At 37.6% G+C, this 21,664-nt stretch overlaps 1 protein-coding gene across 2 annotated transcripts in view; it reads left to right on the forward strand.

Moving 5' to 3' along the window:
* The window catches only part of Adgrl4 (adhesion G protein-coupled receptor L4), a 103,640-nt gene that overhangs the window by 75,605 nt on the left and 6,371 nt on the right, over window positions 1-21,664 (forward strand). For both annotated transcript variants that reach the window (XM_021158256.2, XM_021158255.2), the window contains 2 exons: window positions 675-895; window positions 1,019-1,085. In XM_021158256.2, the coding sequence (XP_021013915.1) occupies window positions 675-895; window positions 1,019-1,085 (288 nt within the window). The remainder of the gene's footprint in view (window positions 1-674; window positions 896-1,018; window positions 1,086-21,664) is intronic.

The raw sequence follows: 21,664 nt of genomic DNA on the forward strand, positions 1-21,664 counted from the left end.
CCAGGCTGGCCTCAAACTCAGAAATCCACCTGCTTCTGCCTCCCAAGTGCTGGAATTAAAGCATGTGCTATCACTGCCCAGTTCTAATAATTCCAGTTCTAAGTAATAAATAAATACTCATGGAAAATGTTTAATGAAAACACATTCCAAATTTACATAGTAATCTTACAACCAGAAGAAATTCTACAATGTATATTTTGGTGAAACGTATTACTACTATTTGTACATTTTCAATTTTGCCACTTAATCAAGATGTTCACTTTGTTTTATATGATTTAAGATAATTTACATTCTTTGAATTTTAAAATGGAAAGGTCAGTGATATCCAGATAGAAGTCAGTTTAAACCACCATATGGTCACTGAGAAACAAATAATTTGTGGAAAGAGTCCCCAGTGTATCCCAGAACATTAATGCATAAAAACAACAAATCTCAAGAAAAGTCAAGAAGGTTAATTCTGTCACAAGGTCAGTCGGCACTTCCCATTGACGAAGTGTAGCTCCTTTAAATAAGCCTCAAGTAGAGCATGTTAAAAACAAAGCTGATGAGATATGAATATTGTGGCATGATCAGAGGTGGAATAAAGTGGCATCCTTCATGAAGGACGTTGACAGATGATACAATAATTAGAAGGAGAATGTTGCTTATGGTTTCTTCTTTTGTTTGTGTTCTAGTTGGTCTGCTCTATCATTGCTGGCCTGCTCCATTACTTCTTCTTAGCTGCCTTTGCCTGGATGTGCATCGAAGGCATTCACCTATACCTCATCGTTGTCGGCGTCATCTACAACAAGGGGTTTTTACACAAAAACTTTTATATCTTTGGCTATCTCAGCCCAGCTGTAGTTGTTGGATTCTCAGCATCTTTAGGATACAGATATTATGGTACCACCAAAGTGTAAGTCAAGCAGACATTGTAAGCATTTGGAAGACACTACTGAATGTTCCGTGTGTCTTTAACAATGTTGTTTTGCTATGGTCCATGCAGAGTATTCACTGATTCTTATCTCTCACTTTTCAGATGTTGGCTGAGCACGGAAAACAACTTCATTTGGAGCTTTATAGGACCAGCGTGTCTAATCATTCTTGTACGTATATTAAAAATTGCTATTAAAACTTAAGGACTGGATATGGTTGAGAAGAACATTCCCAAATCAGGCATGGGGCTTTGCAGAAACTGATTTTGACGACTCGGTGCCTGTCGTTTGGTACCATTTAATATATTGCATTAGAATGGAGACAAATACATAACTTCTAAGTGAAAAGCAATTACCATTCATTCACATCTCCTGGAGAAGGATGGTTTTTGCATAGCATACAGAAGGAATGTCAGAAGTATCTGCTGTTTTATCAGCAGTGTCTCTGCATCCTGAAATGCTGGAAGTGTGCCCACCACCTGATAATCTGGCATTTCAAATGTTTACGTTATTTAATCTTTTATCGATGATCGGTCATCTTTGAAAATTAGACTGTCATCTTTAGAGTTTTGTCATCTTTATGTACCCTGTCATCACAAAGTGATTTTAAACTAAATTGCAACATCAGAGACAAGAACCTGCTATTTCTCCCAAGCAGACAAGTTGTCTATTGATAGTCCTATTTCAACAAGGAAGGAGGCCTTTTAATTCCTATTGAAAGTGGTTTCAAACCTACAAATTTGGCAGGTATTATATGTTCCAGTCTGAATAAAGACATTTTTATATGTCTCACGAGCATTTCTGAGTGCTGAAAGTTTTCAGTAACCATTCTGAACATAATAGTCTGTCAATGAACAAGGGAGTCCTGACGAGATGCAAGAAAGGAACAAATTGTCAGAAAAAAAAAAACCTCTGAGAATATTTTGGACAACTTTCTCCCATATGATTTGGCTATAAACGAGACTCCTTTTTCCTTCCCCTCTCTCTCTTTTTTTTCTCGGATCTTTTACGGTTGGGATGGAATAGCTAACTAGAAATGGCTGTGTATGAAAATCAGAGAGTTCTGAAGAATTGTTTGCTAGTGGTGTGGAAATTACACTTACTAATGACCACAAACACTGTTCATAATTCTCAGAGTTAGTCCAGCAAATGTTTTTTAAACTACTGGCTAGATATTTACCATAATTATTTGATCTAATTTAATTTATAGCATTAGTATCATGGTCCACGTCATAATACATACCAAGTGGTGTCCAATTTATTTATCTTTGCTGGTAGTTTTGATATGAGTATTTCATGTGAAGATATTTTATGTGTTATTTTCTACTAATATCTTCTCAACAAAGCAAGTGAATAATAATTTTTAATGCTTAGATGAAACATGGAAAGCTAAGAATTATGCTGAAAACAGGAAGAAATGGGCCTTGTTTCTCTAAAGAGAGAAGGCATAGAATTTTTCTCTAAATATTGTAAAGTTGCTTACAAATGAAAATAGATACCTCAGACTCTGGGTGAGCGATCTAACACTGATTGTTGAAAACTTCCAGAAATGTAAGTGAAGTCTATCACAATTTTCCAGTTTGGATTGAACAAATCAGTCAACCTTCTGTTTGATTCTAACATGCTAACATTTCCCAGGTTAACCAGATGGTTAAGAAATAGGCGAGGCATTTCAGGCATTCACTAAAACTCATTCTAATTATCATGTGGGGTTTTCTGAGGGGAAACCAGGAAAGGGGATAACATTTGAAATGTAAACAAAGAAAATATCTAATAAAAACAATATAAAAATAAAATAAAATAAAACCTAAACTATTAATTACAGTATCAAAGTGAGTCAGTTAATTTTAGTCATCCTGACTCTACAGCCATACTTGATGGTGCAGTGGCATAAGCTGACTTCAACTGCAAACACTCCTCTTGCCACAGTATAATTTCTTGTTCGGTAATAATAAAGTCGGAAAAACTGTGAGCCAACCATATTTTCTTGGCCTGCAACCCCAGAGTCTTTGCAGAAGATAGTAGGGCAGCAAGTGTCTCATAGATGGTCCACAGTTCTTGGCCGCCATGGATTACATTTTCTAGACCTTTTGGTTTTCCTGCCAGTGTTAAGAAAAATTAGTGACTGTACAAGAACAGCAGCGAATGGTAAACACACTTTTATGAGCTCACTGAAAAGTGTCTCCTTATTGCAGGCCATATGTGAGCACAGGGACTACCATCCACATTTGATTAGAGTTTCCTCCATGCTGCACATTCCCTAGTGTATCTAGGAAGGAAGGGGAAGCTCTATCATACAGAGTTCCTAAAATTTAAAGAAAGGAGAAACAACAACAAAAAACCTTCCACTCTTCTATAAATAGAGAAAATATCCAGGCATATGGAGGCATACGTCTAATCCCTTCAGCTCTTCTATAAATAGAGAACATATCCAGGCACACGGAGGCATAGGTCATGTAATCCTAGTATTTGAGATGCTAATGCACTTATATCAAGACACCATAGTACTTCCCAGCTACAGATCAGTCAAGGCTAGAGTAGAAGAGCCACTCTCTAAACATAAAAAGGGTAGAAGAAAAAAAAGAACAAAGTAAGGATGGAAGCAAAGGAACAAAGGAAAAATGAGAGAAAAAAAGAGAGAAAGAAAATGCTAGGAAAAGAGTGAAGCAATAGGAAGGAGTTGCAGGTTCCATGGCTGCAAACAACTAAGAAGAAAGGTTGGATATAAATATGGCTGGATATTCCTCTGATGGATAGGAGGGATCAATATAGGAATGGAGTACTTTAAGTGCCTACATATACAATATACATTGATGCCATCATATATCAAAACTAATGAGTAATTAACGAATTAAAAGACTAAATTAAAGTGGTGTTGTGAAGTTTTCCTCTACCAGTAGGCAGCCAGATCTGTCCCCAGTGGACCTGGACAAGGAATAACCAGAATCCAAGACCCAATCATACTAACTCCACATTCCTCTACAGGTAGATAAACCATGTGGACACACTGAATAGAGATTTCCTTCAGATATTCAAATTCTATCATTTGCCATTAAGGACAGCATTATACCTGCTGATTAGGAAATCCCTGGAAATTCCCTGGTAGGAAAACATGCTGAAGGGTATAATTAAGTTGCAAATAGTAAGAGAGTGATGAACACACCTTGTATATTGGGATACTGTAGCAGTGGGTTGATACTCCATGCGCACTGAGATACTGTAACAGTGATCGACACACCATGCACAGAGTGAGATACTGTAACAGTGATTGACACACCATGCACACTGAGTGAGATACTGTAACAGTGATTGATTGACCTGCAGATAAAACAAACAGCAGAGGGATAGATAATGACAGTGGTGGGGGTGAAAAGAGGTCAGTAGGCCGCCATGATCTCTTAGGGCTTCCTGACCAGGATGGAGAATGCTGCTTATAGAGAGGAAAAGAGCAGATTCTGCATTTATGTGAAATGGGCCAGGGAGAAGACTTAATCGTGAACTTGAGTTGGTGTCAAGCAGCACTTTGAGCTTGTAGGAATCCGTTGAAAGTGGGCAAAGGGCCAAGGAAGAAACAGCACCCTCATGTACTTACTCTTAGGAATTCAAAAATTAAGCTTCACAGAAATATCACCCTGGTCTCGACTCTTATTTCTTACTAGCTAAAAAAAATTAAACTAACTAGTTAGCAACTAAATGAAATTATGTAGTTCTCTACTCTACAATCAGACCTCTTCTATCCCCTACAAAATTTCTAGTATCAATAATAAGTATTACAAATTACTAAGTACACACTACTTTGACATGCATGGTAGTACTTTAATATTCATTATTTTTAGATATCCTACAGTTTTATGCCATTGGAGCATTTTAAAATGAGACTTAAAAATGATAAGTGATTGGCATAAACTATATCTCTAAAAGTAGGAGTTAAAGCTATTTCTTGCCTTTATCTAAAGCACAACTTTCACTTTTTCTTGACTCTTCTTTAAGTACTGTCTGATCTCCTTTTCTATCATTATATCTCATTTTGGTAAAGTCTGAGCAGAAGTGAATTCATCGCCCACCATCACAGCCTTAGCGCTGACTATGCTCCTTGCCTAGAGGCCATGACCACAAATAATGACAAAGCTTCGGGAATCCACTTCTTTTCCTGCTTTCAGCCTTCCTTTGCCATACCTCCCCAGAGATTTGGCCACTTGCTTGAAAAGATCAGTAGGCCATCATGATCTCTTAACAACCCCTGACCAGGATGGAGTCCTTTTCCTTGATAATCGTGAAATTTTCCATGAAGTTCTGCTTTCAGAAATTATTAACTAGTGTAGAGAGCTGTGGGGCCTTTCCCAAACTTGAAACCATTCTATTTCTGGAATGTACTCACATAAAATTTGTTTTCTATCTTCTGTTGTACCTTTCTGACTTTACTACTGCATGTGATTACTTTCTGTGAATCATTTTTGCGCAACCCCAGAACACATAGTGAGAACACATAATGAGTCCTCAGTAATCAATTTTGAATTTTAACTGATTTAATAATAAAACCATAGTAATGCATGAGGCAACAAGAACGGTCATGTGGTCTTTCTTTGCGTGCTTGATCGCTCTGTGTCCTAGACTCCCCCAAAAAATAAATGAGGAGCTTAATGTCAGAAGAGCTCAACTCTGCCAGGGTAAATAGCATACGTTATACAGCATCCATTCTTTGGCAACGAACAAAAGGAAAATCCCAACTGATGCAAGAGAAAATCCTATGACTCTCTCATTCTTACCGTCTGTGCTAAAAAGTCAAACAAAAAGACAAATTTTGAAACAGGAGTTCCAAAGCCCCAAATGATATGCACTAGAATATGTGCGATCAAATCCAGTGCAAGTGCATGTGCATGCTTGCGTCGATTCCAGCTTTGAAAATGTTAATGAATATGTCACAGCATTTAATTATGGCAAAATATAATGTATATGCCTGCTATTATCTAGTGTGTGGTTTGCAGTATGCTCTGCCAAAATAGTTAACTAAAACTGACCAAATAAAATAGAAATTTAATAAAAATAAATATTAAGTTTCTAGAAAAGACAAAGTATAAGTTAAGTCACAAATTTAAATAGATAGTGGTGATGGTTTTATGACCTTGAGTGAGGTACAAGCCTTGTCTGAGGTATAAGGATGCTCTGGAACCCTTTGCGGTCACCATCATCTTGCACGGTCAGGGGTATCCTGGGCTTCACATCAGAACATAGAATATACAATATAAATGAGTAATACCTGAATTATTTCAGCTCTGTTGCTTTTGCTCTTCTTGGGTATGCTCTTTCAAATATTTATTCTCCTCTGATAAGAGTTAACTGCTAAAATATCTGAACAGCACCATATTCTCCATCAGTGATATACAGGCCCTTCCTCAGTTATGAAATTACGAATATTAAGCATCTCTTGAGTCCAGAAATGAGAAACTGGTGACCCCATTGATTCTATCGGTGAATCACAGCATTTAAACACTTAACGATTGTGACTGTGCATGAAGGGATCGATGATACTTTTGAAAATAAGATGGGTGGGAAAGAGACTTCTAAGTCCTTGCAACAGTGAGCTTCAAGCTGCAGATGATTTCCATATTTTTTCAATATTTTTAATCTTTAATGTTGAGTTCCTTTAACAAAACTTATATAAGCTGCTAGATTCAAGTAAACAAATATGAAAAGCAGTTCATGAAAATTTAGACAACTTTTAAATAGAAATTGAATGTTCCCATAGATATACATTCAGTTATTGAACAATAGGATTAAGCTAAGTCCACAAATGCTAATTAGGCTGTGTCCACATAAGGAATTTTTTTAATTGAAAAGCGATTCTTCTCACTTACAATGCATCTGACTACAGTTTCCCCTTGGTCCACTCTGCCCAGATCCCCCCACCTCCCTTCTCCCCAAGATCCACTCCCACTATTTTCCCTTCATTCAGAAAAGAGCAAGCTTCCAAAAGACAACAACCAAATGCAACAAAACAATATAAAATAAGATATATTAAAAACCCTCAAGGCAACCCAATAAAAGGAAAAGAGTCCCAAGACTAGGCAAAAGAGTCAGAGACACACCTGCTCCCATAGGAGTCCCACAAGAACATCAAGATAACAGCCATAACATGTATATGAAGGGCCCAGTACAGAGTCATGTAGGTCCCAACTTGCTTTCAGTCTCTGTGAGCCCCTAGGAGCCCTGCTTAGTTAACTCAGTGTTCTCCTGGTGCCCTCCATCTTCTCTGACTATTACAGTGTTTCCTCCTCATCTCCTGAGGTGTCCACAGGGATCCCTGAGCTCTGAGGGAGGAGCCTAATGGAGAGCTCCAATGCTCTATAAAGCTATGATCTTTCACTAGGATTTAAATCAAACTGCTGTAATAAATCATGGCAGTGTTAATTACCACTCACCCAAACTGACATTCATGCAACCAGTGCACCACTCGGTGCCGTCGCTGTCCCCTCTGGCTGCCCCTTCTCTGTTTAGTCTCCAATCTCCCTTTAAAGAAATACCAGTTAAAATTACTGAAAACGAGTCATTCATACAACTCCTATAAGAGAGGACTTGTGACCATTTATGTGTGTAGGTGCACACATACTCTGTGATGTCATGACATTTTGAGTTTCACAATTGTCCAATATTGAGAGACAAATGAGTATCATAAGACTGTTTAACTCCATTCTATTTTTGCACTCCTTGTAACCTACTACTCCTGTGACAGAAATTAGGGTCATGATCTACACCTCAAGAAAATCAAGGCTATGGACATCTAAGCAGTTCCTATCAGGTGTAACCACCCCTTCACTGACACATGCTTGTCTCTGCATAGCTGTAAATCTCTTCCTAGAGAGGAGAGTTTTCATCCTGGGTTGTCTTTGTATTGATAGGATATATATATATATATATATATATATATATATATATATATATGAACATATTCGTCCTATATATCCATCCATATATGTGTGTGTGTTTATTGTTTTCTGCCAAGACATTTATACTTCTTTCATCATATTTACTCTGTATTCTAACAGATCATTATTATGGTGTGTGAACTCAGTTGCAAACTCAAAAAAAGCAAAACAAAAATAACCCTTGAATTACCTATAGCCTACAATATATCTTATCCATCCTTTTTCACTAGAACATACACTTTTACCATTTGTATCCTTGATTAATATACATGTGTATTTAAAAGCTTCCCTAAGGATAAATATTTGTTTGCAACATTTTCTTATAAAAAACAGTGTTGCATGACGACTTTAAGTCCCACCATGGCTGTGTATCCATCAAGACAGTCTCAAGGAGCACATCTTAGAGGTAGAAATGCAAGTATATGCAGATTTGAAGTTTTACATAATTATCCCATAAAATTATATGAATTCATTTTTGTTTCATCAAATTATATGAAATGGCCTTTTTTCTAATATTTATGCCAACGTGGTATTATTACCTATAATAAAGTCAAAATAATGCTCTCAGACTAAATAAAGGTAGAAGAAACTTGGTCAATGAACCAAGTATTACTGGAATTTGTGGGAAGTATCTTTGTGCTTATCAAATGATCAAATGATCTATAGAAATTGGGGCTCCCACATGGGGTTCTTAGTGTCATTGCTAAAGAATTCAAGGATGGACTCAAAACAGAAGGTCAAGGACAATTTAATTAGAGTTTAAAAGAAAAGCAGGAGAGCAAGCAAGTTGTAAATCTCAGCAGCTCCCTAGAGAAAAGAATGGAGTTGAGAAAGGGGGGGGAAGGGAAAAGGAGGGAGGGGAGGGAAGGGGAGGATGGTGAGGAGAGGGGAGGGAGGGAAAGGGAGAGGAAGAGAGATGAGGGGAGTGGAGGAGAGGGAAATTCAGAAGAGAAAGAAGGAGAAAACTATGCCATTAAGGTTAAGGTGACATAGGGGTCAGCTGTATGGCAGACAAGCCCAGGCCACATGGCAGGTTGAAGAGCCTTAGAGAAAGAGTGAAAAAGCCCAGAGTAGCAGAGAAAGCATAGCAGTGTCTTGCTAGTATCTGAGAGACACAGAGAGGGGAGAATGGAGGGCAGGGGGTAGAGACAGAGACCAGAAGGTGGGCGGTCCCAGGAGAACCCTATTGAAGCTCAGAGACTACATAAGGGGAGTAGAATTCTAGGAAGGAAAAGAACATCATCTCGTTAAAAGGATGAGTTATTCCTTGTCTCTCTTCAGCATACCTTACAGTAGTTAGTTCCCTGGGCAGGTGACTGACCTGCCAAACTGGACTAACTCTTAAGGGGCTTGTCTTGACTCCCATACAGGTAGATTCTGTTCTTTACTATAGCACAGGTTTGATGACACTGGGAAAAACCTTTGTTGTAACACTATGCAGGGCATTGTGGGAATTCCCCACCATCTGCAGCTCCGACTTCCTAGATTCCAGTACCTATACCACCTTCAAATATATCTAGAATCAATACTCCTCTGAGTGTCATGTCCCTAGTTCACTGAACTGGAAACTGCCTCTAGTCTAGCCTGTACTATTAAGGTTAGTTTTACTCTTGTACAAAAAGCATAGACATGAGAAATAATCACAGTCAAGGTGTAGGCACTGTGCACTGGATAACCACATTAAAGCTATCCTAGGAAATGCCTCCGGTTTGGAATCCTAATCTTAAGAAGACTGGATCACCATTCTCATTGAAAATTTTATTTAGTGCCAGTTGCTTTTTACTCCATCTCCCAGTGAAGTCTGAGGCTTAAAGAATTGTAATATTTCAGCCTTTTTTACACTACATATTAATAAATATTTAAATGCCTGCAACATTATTTCTTTTTTTATATTATCCTGACCTTCTTGAACAATAGATAGCTAGAATGTTTTAAAGGAGGTAAAATAGAGGGTCTGTTTTCTGAGGGAGAAAAAGCAACATAATAGTACATTGCTGGATATCAATATGTTCTCATACTTAGGAGCTGTATTGTTACTGCAAATACCTTTAAAGATAAGCTTTTGCGACTCACTAGAGAATTTCATAAGATTTGAATAAACTTGTAGAAATTGGAGATTTTTTTTAAAAAAAACTACCTTAAGTCTCTCAAACCCAATTTTAAAGAATTATCTGAAACGATGCTGATTGCAAATGCTCCCTTGTGAGCACCCTCTGCAGTACAGGATCTATGGGCTGGCCCTGAAGAGGGAAGCCCTCATGGTGTTGGTAGATCCGCACAGTCACTAGAATTAGTACATGCTGTATATTTGCATAATCTTTTAATCTTCCCGAAACCTTTTAATATGTCTCAGTTGTTCCTCACAGAAGCTTCTGTGGTACGCAAAAATAAAAATAGGAACAGCATTTGGTAGAAGATCAGATCTCACAAGATTTTTGCACTCTGGTACCATAATCTAGATTTATCTGTTTAGACATGCCTAGAGGGATTCTACTATTTATAATTTAAGAAGCAGATAAATTTCTGTAAGTGGATTGATTACAATAAAGCAAATCATTTATATTATCTTTAATCTAACTCATAAAACCCTCAAAAGTTTGTACATGATGAATTTTTGAAAATTGTTTAATAAATCAAGAGGCAATTGGATATGCTGATCATTCTCTGAGAGTGACAGGACACATCCCCAAGTCACCTGTGACTGAGGGATGCCCTCTGCCAGCCGTACCGTGGTCTGTTGCCATCCTTCTTGGCTTCACATTGTTCTTGGAATCAAATCAATAACTTTGCAAGTGATTGATTCTAAGAGTGGTCCTGTTAGTTTATTTATCTTCAAACCATGGAGTCTTTTGAGAGTAACAGAGGCTTGCAAAAATACTTCAAAATGGTGTTATTGTGTAGGAAATCTATAAAGCAGCTCTGTACAAAAATTATTTTTAAGTTAGGTCTTTTTATACAAACAAAATTTTACTTGGAGTAAAATCCTATATGGCTGACCCTAATGGCCATGGCTAGTCTCCACTATTCAACCACCAGTGTCTGGATCTGTTCAGGGAACCTGGTAACTATCATGCCGGATCATAGGATCAGGAAATAGAACTGGGATATTGCTCATGCTTTTCCATGCATATCTCACCATGTGAAAGAATGTACACTGCATATGGGACTTGCACTGGGTAGCCCAGCAGATGTGGCAGAAGGGGGCCGACTACATCAGATCCCTCTTCGTAAGATGTTCACTGAACACTAACCTGAACAGAACCCTGCTCAACAGCCTTGGCCAATAATAATATGTAACCCACCTGTTTAACCACACTGGCTGCTAGGCAGGCTCTCTGTTCCCTCTCCCTCCCCTCCCCTCCCCCCCCCCCCCCCCCCCCCCCCCCCCCCCCCCCCCCCCCCCCCTCCCCCTCTCTCTTACCACTTCATCACCATCCCTTCTGTTCTTTCTCCTAGCTAAGTCCTACTCATCTTACATATTTCAATTCAAACCTTGCCTGAAGGAAGTCTTGTCTAACTCACTGCTCCATAATAAATAATTTGATGCTTTCAAAATTAGAAGTCTACATTTTGTTCTTATGGGATACTTGTCCCATATATAGTATGTGTAAGTTTTTAATGAATATTTTATTCATGACTGGTCAATATTTATCGGGTTTGGGTGACTTTAAGGTCTGTGAGAAGAGAGCATTGTGGATTTTCCTCCACTATATTGTTTGTAAGGTCCAGCATGTAGGAACTGCTCAGGTCGTACTGTCAAGGAAATAAATGATTAGTGCTCCAAGATGATCTTGTTCAAATGCACACATTCCTTCCCCACAGAAGAAGGTAAGGAAAAAAAAAAAAAAAAAAAAAAACAAGTACAAAACAGGGAAGCTTTTACTAAGACCTATCAGGTTTACTTTATTTCTTCTTGGGAAAGGTTATTGTCTCTGTCCAGTGAGCCTATCTGTGCTATGTTTTTACTGAGACATGTAATAGGATGTGTTAAATTCACCTGAACAAAAGAAGGCTTTGGCCAGGCAGTGACAGAGGTCTCAAAGGTAATATGATTTTACAAAGGGGCACCCAGTGAGTCCGTTCTGTGCCTGCATCCCAGCGCATAGATGAAAATAGTGATTGCAACTTTGAACACAGCTACTGCAAGTGGCCTTAGACTGTGAGGAGTATCCTCTGAAAGGTAAAGGAGAGCAAAATAATTTGGGTAACAACTTTATATCTCTTCTGTTTTACCACTTAGACTAAAACCTAACTTTCTGAGGATGCAGTGCTAGAGAAGCAGTTCATTGGTTAAGAGTGGATGCTGCTCTTCTAGAGCCCCTGAGTTTGGCTCCCAGCATGCATGTCAGATTGCAACCAAGCACTTGTGACTCCACTGCAGGAGATCTGACATCTTGGGTCTTCAGGAGAGCCTACGCTTATGTGTGCAACAATGCACACAATTAAAACTAGCAACAACAACAACAAACCTTTAAAAACTTTTACTTGGCAAAGGTTCTTAATATGATCTCCTTTCATAATTAAGTAATTATGCAAAGTCTGCATTGAAGTCTCACAAACAGTTTATGTGCAGTGCTGTGGCTTCTACTAAGCTCTGGCCACACTTCATTCGGCAAGTGTGTTGCAAGGATAGCTTCTCACTTCTGAAACCATAACATGACAACTGTTGTAAATGTCCTTCCCACACAGGTTTTCTCCTTCACCTTTGTTCCCATTTCTGTATTTTTCCATGGCCTATGACTAACGACAGGGTTTTTATAAGCTATAAATATGGACATCCACTTACAGCCATAGGGGGTCGCTTTACCCTCCAGTTTACAAAGTATTCATTCTCTTCTCTGTCCTTCTATTTTCTATTCTGATTTAAAGAGATAGAATGCTTTTTCAAACACCAAAAACCTTCAGATATAAAGTATTCCTAATGGAAAAATGCTAAAACATGAATTATAAGTAATTCTTTTATTGCCAGAGATGATCATTGTTAGAATAAAATTTTAGAATAAAAATTTAATGGAAAGAGAGCCCTTAGTTAAGTAGCATAGGAAGTCAGTAGGGTTGGGAGGGAGAAATATCCTTACATCTGAAAGATCCTGGCATCTGAATTACAAAAGCTTTCAGCTGTGCCTTACCCTTGTATCCAAGCCTCATTTTAATGAGCATGCACCATAGGCAAACACTCCCGTGAGGTCTCACAGTGAAGATGCCCTCAACTATCCATGAAGTTCATGAAACACTTGCAGCCTTTCTGCCACTCCACACATCCTTCCTCTCTCTCCCTCAGTCCTCCCCACAGGGCCATTGTCTGCTTGCATTTTACAATGTATCTGTTTCTATCTTCTTTTCCTCTGATGCTTCGTGATGGATTCCAAAGAATGGTCTTCAAGGACTTCACTACTTCATTACACTCCAGAATCATTTCATTTTGATGATTTAAGTCTCTGTTTCTACTGTTACTTTTAAACTTCAAATACTTGAATGTTAATGAGAAACTTCTGTAGCAAAATTATCAAGATGTGAGACAAATCATGATCATTTTCTACATTTGTCCAGTTAATGGGTGGTCAATTAATGGCTTCTTGATATAGGTGATTAAAGTCACAGATTATAAAAACTTAATTTTTAAATTCATATAGCAAGTGAATATTGGCCCAATGAAATATGAGCCATTATTCCTGACTTTGAGAATCCATAAAGAAAAAAAAAAGTAGTTTGTTTTTGCAGATCGTGGAATCTGGACCAAGAGCGATTGCTGATTCACAGTTTGCTGGACACTCACATATTGAACATTCTGAGACCCTAATATTAAGTGTGTGTTTTTATTTAGGCAAAACATATGTAAGATAAACATTAATATTACTAATGTTCATGTATTAAGAAAGCAAAACAAAGAGAGCTCAAAATTTGTCTAGTTATTATCAGGCCTGGAATGGATTTCAAGTGTTGCCCTAGGAGCCGTGTGTTCTATCTGGAAGCTGAATCATCAGTAAAGGATCCACTTTAATATCTGTATCCTCACACCTTGAAATCCAGATCTACTGGATTATGCACATCACATTATATTATGTAGAGTATCTGCATTATAAAACATTCTTGAAAAGATTAAAGAATTAAACATGAAAGACAATTATTTCACACATTTGATATACATTACATCAAGATATTTGAATTTCATTATCTGAAGTTAAAATTATATTTTACTGTATGTCCATTAATTAAATTATAGATAAGTATAGTATGTTTTATACTATATTCATTGTATGCACATATCTAGGCATGCATTTGAAATGCACTTTAATTTTACTCTGTTTAGAAGGTTCCTGACCTCCAGCCTCAAAAAGATGTATTTAATTTCCATGCTCAGGTGTCTGTGTGGCAGACCTCATTGAAGAGGACTGTTCCAATATCCCTTTACACCTTTAGTAATGCTATCTTTTTGTGCATTTGAAATGACATTTACCAAATTGTTTGCAATAACCTAAACTTATAAAAAGAATACACTTAAATTTGCCACTAGATTTTCTTCCACATGTTAAATTAACTTACTATCTCATGAAGAGTAGCATTTTTCTCCCAGACCTTTTAAATAACTAATTAGGACACATGTAAAGAGACCTGTAGACATTTCTTGGGCATAAGAGAAAGCATATATTGAACTAAATATTAAATGCAACTGGGCAATGCATCTAAGTGTGTCCCAGATATTGTCTTCATAATGATTAAATTCATTGTATCAAATATGATTAGATCTTTATGGAGTTCACACCTGTTAGCTTGTATGGACTCCTGCAACCTGCCTGGCAGCATAGCTTATTCTAGAAATATGAAAAATGTTAATTTGATATTTTCTCCTACGTATATTTGTTACTGGTGTGAAGGCTAATCACAATGCCCTTGGAGACACTGAAGCTCATCTACTTGCGTTATTGAGATTAAAGCTAGATGATGTGATCTGGGCAACCACGTATATACCTTATAACATATTGCTGCAGAGAGAAAAGTAGCAGAGGGTTACCCTGGTACTTTGAGGAACAGACCTCTGCAGAACAACTCCCATGTAACATGTAAGACTTCATATGACCTAAAAAAAGTTAGGGGCACCAGAGATACTCTCATGAGTGCAAAAACTGAATCATCCCTAGAAAATATTAAATGCAGTGTTAAAATTCTATTTTAGAATTTTTTCATATCATATTTTTATAAAAGCATCTTTTATTCACCTGATGGAATGTTGTCTTGGAGGCTTACTGCTGAATAAGCTCACCCTTTCTAGTTCTTTTAGAAATCTCACTGGCTGGTTCAGTTCAGCTGTTATGGCTCAAACTATGTTCCAAGCTGACTGATTCAATCTGGATTCTCTCAGATTCTCACTGAGTTGTTCTGCTTGGTCTCAAACTAACTCTGGCAATCTGCTCTAATCTTCTGGCTCCTTATTCTCTGGCTTCAACTGCCTCTGCTGACCTGCACTGAACTGTAGAAACTCAGGAACAAACTCAACTCCACTTTAGTAAACTCGCTGTCTGTTTTCACGAGAGTTGTGTGTTTCCTATCTCTGACTCACTCTGTCAAATCTTTCTCTGATTATTCACTTTGCCCCTCAATTAGATGTTAATTTCAAACATGGCTACTTCCTTCTACAAACTAATTTTATCTTAAAAGCATGTACTAAGGGCATGGCTGTATTCCAGCCAGAGCATACAGATATAGATCTTTGGATATGATCACTTGCCAGAGTAGCCATGTGGCTAGATTAAAATTCCTCTACAAATTTTGAAGAATACCAGTGGAACAAGCAAAAAATATTCAGATTATGATGGGTGGGAGCCTTCTTGTTGACTGGTACCACATTTTTTGACCTCTGAAAAATGGAGATGACACCTGATTTTAGCAAGTTGAATTCTAGTCTCCATGAGCAAGTCTCCATCATTGCTTTTGACCACTTTGGATGAGCATAACCTACTAATGTGCTGACTCTTTGCCTGTTCTATAATAAATGCCTACATGATTAATGTCTTTAATGATATTAAGTCTTAATATCACTTTAGCTTCGCTTTGCTGGTTTTCATCTGCAATTTGATAGTTTAATAAAATATTTGATAGCATAAACTCTGTAACCTACTAGGAATAAATTTCGCCTATGATCCTTCCTAGCCCTTATCTCAGGTAAATCATTTAATATGTTTGTAAATTTGGTGTACGAAATTTAGTAACAGCATATGCTATAATTCTATAATTATATTAGAAGAATAATTAAGAAGTCATGGGCAGTATTTATCACATACAAAGTGAATAATATTCACTCCGGGCATATTGGGGCTTAGATGGTAATTTTGTAATAGATCTTGAACCTCAGTGTTGCAGCCATTTATAAGAACTAGTAAAATGATACATTATCCATTCATCCAACTGCATTTCCCAGAAGGCAATGCCTGGTGGGAAAACATTGCTCTCTGCTAACATGTAAATCTCAAGAGATTAGTTTAAGAATACCAGAGTGGTCTGTTAGTGATCTTCTCTTGTAATGTTTAGAACTTTCTTGAATGTAACTTTTATGTTTTCAAATCGATTCAGTTGTTTCAATATGTTTGAAACTCAACAGTTGATCTCATCATATAATTGTACATTGTGCTTCCTTTTCTCTGTAGTCTCTCTCCTGGACCAGTACTGGAATCTCAGAACGGGAATATCTTCTAACTCTGTAGATATTCCTGAGGCAGCTATTCTGGGGCAAATGTTAAACCAGATGGAACACATGGTGTTGTTGAGTTGTCTGTGGGAGAAAGGTTGTTCAGTTGACTTCACCATGCTAAGAAAGAGTCAGTGATGTCATAAACTCACTGAGCTTTCACTAAACTTTTATTCTCTTTTATCCCTAAGATTGGCAGATTTTATTTCTATCTGCTCCTTTATTTAGATGCAAGACCTCATATATCCCAGGCCTCCCTATGTAGCTGAGGATGACATCAGTGTCTGGTCCTCCTGCCTCCCCTTCTTATGTGTTCATATTACAAGTGTATACACCACCCAGTTTTTGTGGTACTGGCTGTGAAACACAGGATTTCTTGTGTGTTAGGTAAGTACTCTACCAACTGAATCACGAGTCCAGCCCCTAATTATGACTTTTTAACAAAGGAGTTTATCATTCCAATTCCTTGCACAATATTCCTATGTACTATGAGACATTTTCATGCTGCCAAAAGCTATGTGCATTGTTTCCTATGCCCAATCTTTTATATCCTTTTACTACTTCCTAATTTTGGAACATGCGGGCAGTCTTTGCACATAGACATGTTGAACTTCTATAATAGAACATGAAAATCTACCCCCTCATACTTTCTCTCTTTCTATACTGTTAGAAATTGGCCTCTGTAGAGAACATGGAAGCCCTGGGGTTTCCTCTAAAGTATCCTGTCCTCAATGATGCAGGCATTAGGTTGTGAATTTTGTAAAATCAAGGTTAACATACAGAATAAGTCATGTCAAACTAACTTAATATTAGTTAACAATGGGTTGTGATGGCCCAGTACTGTGTAGATCACACACAAAATATGTATTATAGTTCTGAGATTATAGCTAGTAGGGCTTGTACTTAGCATACCTAGAAATTCTGGGAATGAAAGTATAGTACAAAGAGAACCGTAAGACATTGGAAAGAACACGGTGCATAACACGAGTGACAGTGCAAAGGAAGTCAGTTGTTAGCATAACTAATCTTAACCATTTTAAGAAAGCAGAGAAGCAGAATCCACAAATAGTAAATATGAAAAGCCTTATGTAGTTCATTAAATACATGGAATATCAATAATAAACATGAGTTAATAATGAGTGATCGTATATTGTATCACTGTCAATTTTTACTTAAACATAATCAATAATCATCCATAATAAGGCTCTTTCATTATATATGTTAATTGTACATATATGATATATATATATACATACATTACATACACACAACAGATGCACACATGTTAGTGAAGACAAATATTCCTATTCAAAACAGAGCTGGATTTTTTAAGTGGAACACCATTTGCATAACATTTCCATATTCCTTTGTCTTCATTTTCACTAGTGCTATAAAAATGACCACATTTTCAGCTTGCGATTGTAAACATGTCTCACAGGCACACAGAAGTCTGTGTAGAGCACTGATCAGATACCTCTGTTCTCAGGATCTCTCTGTCATGAATTCAATAGATCAGCCCTACCCAGATGTTCTAGAGAAGAGCTTGTTTCCATGGTTTCCATGTTTTTTTTAATTAATCATTTTATTTGTTTATATTTCAAATGTTATCCCCCTTCCCAGTTTCCCTTCCATGAACCCTCCACCTCATCCCCCTCCCCTTTGCCACTAAGAGGGTGCTCACATACACACACACACACACACACACACACAAACACACACACACACTCCTGCCTCATCCCTCTCACATCCCCCTCCTCTAAGGAATCAAGCCTCCACAGGACCTAGTGCCTCCCCTCTCACTGACACCAGATGAGGTCTTCTCTGCTACATATGTAGTGGGAGCCAGGAACCATCCCATGTATACTCTTTGGTTAGTGGTTTAGTCCCTGGGAACTCTGAGAGGCCTGTTTAATTGACACTGTTGTTCTTCCTATGGGGTTCACCAAACTCAGTTCCATGAGATTTCAGGACTTAAGACCCAGATCCTTTGTGGTTGTTTGAAGGAGTACTTCAAACAGTCTCTGCTTGTAGAGGCTAGACAGAGACCCTCACACAATTCACTTTGTCTTCAAAGCCAGCATCTCTGCCTCCATTCCTTTCCTTAGGTTTCATCTTTCCTGCTTTCTCTTCTGCTAGACCTCATCTGTCTTCAAGGATCATGTGATTAAACTGAGTCCCATGTCATTAAATCACAGTCATTTCATCTAAGAATTTATAACCTTGACTCTACCTTAAACGTTGTTTTATGCGTGTTATGTGCCATACTTATAGATCCCATGACTACAGTACGGGAATTTTGGAGGAGACATTTTGCTTACCACATTACTCAGTTTTTTTCTGATAGAATGTATGGTTTACAATTTGACTGAGGCTTTTGCAGGGATTATTCTAACTGGGAGAAACAATAAACATAAAAATCAAGCAGAAGACAAGGCTATAACCCTTTGATTATAATTTGGTTCATAGATGATGGGACATACTACTTTTTCTGAAATTGAACCCATGCATTATTTAGAAGGTGTTCTAAGGTTTGAGAAGGAGTGGGGGCTTTTAGATGGGCACACCCCAGGCGAGTAGAAACCTGCTGCTTGTTCACAGCAGAAGTATGTTTGTCTGGCGCCAGTTAATTTAAATTTAAACTAAAACTGTTTGAAAGAACATGGAAATTGCAATCATGACACAGTCTGAAGTGACCATGATTTTGTTTGATATGATGAAAAATTAAAGTGTGAGTCTGGAAGGGCTGCGAAAGAAATTTCCACATTCCTTTCGGTGAGAACTGATGATATCAGCATATAGATGGCTTCATCAATTATTGAAAAAAGACTAAAAAAGGAAAAATGACTGATTGAGATGCTGCATCTTGAACTTTGGGTGTGAAGACCTTTGGTTGAAGGTATCTGAAGGTCTAAATGCTTCATACTTCGCCCTGGCTGTCTTCTCTGCTCATTCTTTAAAATTTTCCTTTTAGGAAATTTAAAAAGTAAAAAGACTCCTAGAAGAGTATTTTAAATGGATTATTAAATAAGAGTGTATGTCCCAAGCACTGAAACACTGACATTAAAAAATAGATCAGTGTATACCACTGGCAGGGGCAATGGAAGTTAAATTTCAACCAACCATCTCCGCAGTGTTATTTGTCCACACATTGTACTCCCTCACAGCTTTCTTTATTCTCTTCTGTATTCCAACACACAGCAACAAACCTTATGGTCACTGTGTCTGACATCTAGGATTTGTCGCACAGTTGTTTCTAAAGTGGTATGCTGGATTCTGGAATGACAGCATAGAACTAATCTAAAATTTAAGGCAACACCAACAATGAATGTCCATTTATAAGTCTTTAGTTAGCCCTTGTGCACTTGTGAAACTGATGTTTAGGTACAAATGACAAAATAATCACAAATGACAAAAGGATGAAAGCCAGCTTTTCATGCTCATTTATGTGTTCTTAAACTTTAAGTAAATGCTAATGAGAAAATGAAATTATTCACTATGATTAGCATGAACGTGTTTAAAAATTACCCAAGCTCTAAGTTCCTTAAAGACCATATAGTTACCACCCTAAAATGATAACATTAACAATGTAGTACCAACTATTAAATTCAAAAATGAAGCAGTCTACTCATTATCTGATTTCAAGGTCCTGATCTGTGGTTAAGCACAAAGGGTTTCTCTATAATCAGAAATGTTTAATTCTATATAGACTTGTTTTAAGGTATAATCTTTTTACCTTTACATTGCTGCACAATCTATTCTTTTAAAATATTTTCCCACTCCATGTAAACTGGAGCATTACACTTCATTTCTGTCCCTAAGCACATAAAGTCATGTGCTTTGGATGTTTTTGGATGATATTGATTTCTTATGTATGGTTCATGAAGCTACACAAAGCCAGTTAAAGACATGTATATATTTATGGACAAAATTTCATACAAATAATATAAAGACATAAATGTGGGCTTTACCACTGGATTTATGTTGCTGTACCATATGATCCAATATGATATGGAAACAGTACATTTGAATAACTGAAGAAAAATCCAGGTTATTTTAAAACACCATTTCTCTGACTGGAATTATTATTTTTAACAATTGTTTTAACTTTCTGGAATAAATATTACTTGGGGGAAGTATTAAAAATAGGTGTCAAATGTTTGCAAATGTGACAGTGCAGTATTTAAGAACCTGAGACATTAGGGTCATAACTTCAAGTCTGTCCTAGTCTACAGAGTGTGACACAAGCTCAGAAAAAATAAAATAGTTTGCAAAAAAGAAGAGAAGTTGTCCCTTTCTGCTCCACCTGTATAGCTCAGGGGACAGCAGTGTGCTCCCAGCACAGCTGTCTGTATCTCATGATGACTTTCCTTCATAGAACATCAGTCTGTCCTCCTTCTCCTTAATTCTCTAGTGACCTGTAATCGATGAGTTCTGGAAGCCACAGAAAGGACCATGCCTGACACTAAGCTACAGCCTCTTGCCTCTCCTAACAGTCCCACCTGTGACTCACAGTCAGTGTGTGGATGGACAAACATCCTATAGTTATTTGTTTACTTTCTTTTCTCTTAATAGAATCCATGACAACAAAAGACCCTGTCGGTTTTATACACGAATATGTACATGCCTAGATTGCACTGGTGTCTAATGCTGGGCAGGTCAGACCCTTAAGAAATTCCTAAAAAGATGGAAATTTAATACCCAGAGAGCTGTGAGTTCTGTGTGTATTTGAGGTGTCCACGGCACTTTTGATTAACTTCTAGATGTTTGTTATGCCCTTATGTTTGGAGAAACATGAGCTTATGGTATAGAAATTAACCTCTCATGTGTCTGAAACCACATGCTTTGGTTAGTCTCCCTCCTCCTCCTCCTCCTCTCCTACTCCTCCTCCTTTTCCCCCTCCTTCTCCTTCTCCCTATTTTCTTCCTCCTTATTTTTCTTAACATTTCTCCCTTTTTACAGAAAAAAGTATATTTTCCAATTCTGGATTTCCCTAAGGGAAAGGTCTGTTTTTCTCCTCCATGATTGACAATATTTGAAAAGAAAGGGCACGTGCAGAGTGTGTGTGTGTGTGAGTGTGAGTGTGTATGTGTGTATGTGTGTGTGTGTGTGTGTGAGTGTGTGTGTATGTGTGTGAGTGTGTGTGT

This window comes from Mus caroli, chromosome 3, assembly GCF_900094665.2.
Source record: "Mus caroli chromosome 3, CAROLI_EIJ_v1.1, whole genome shotgun sequence".
Lineage (NCBI taxonomy): Eukaryota > Metazoa > Chordata > Mammalia > Rodentia > Muridae > Mus > Mus caroli.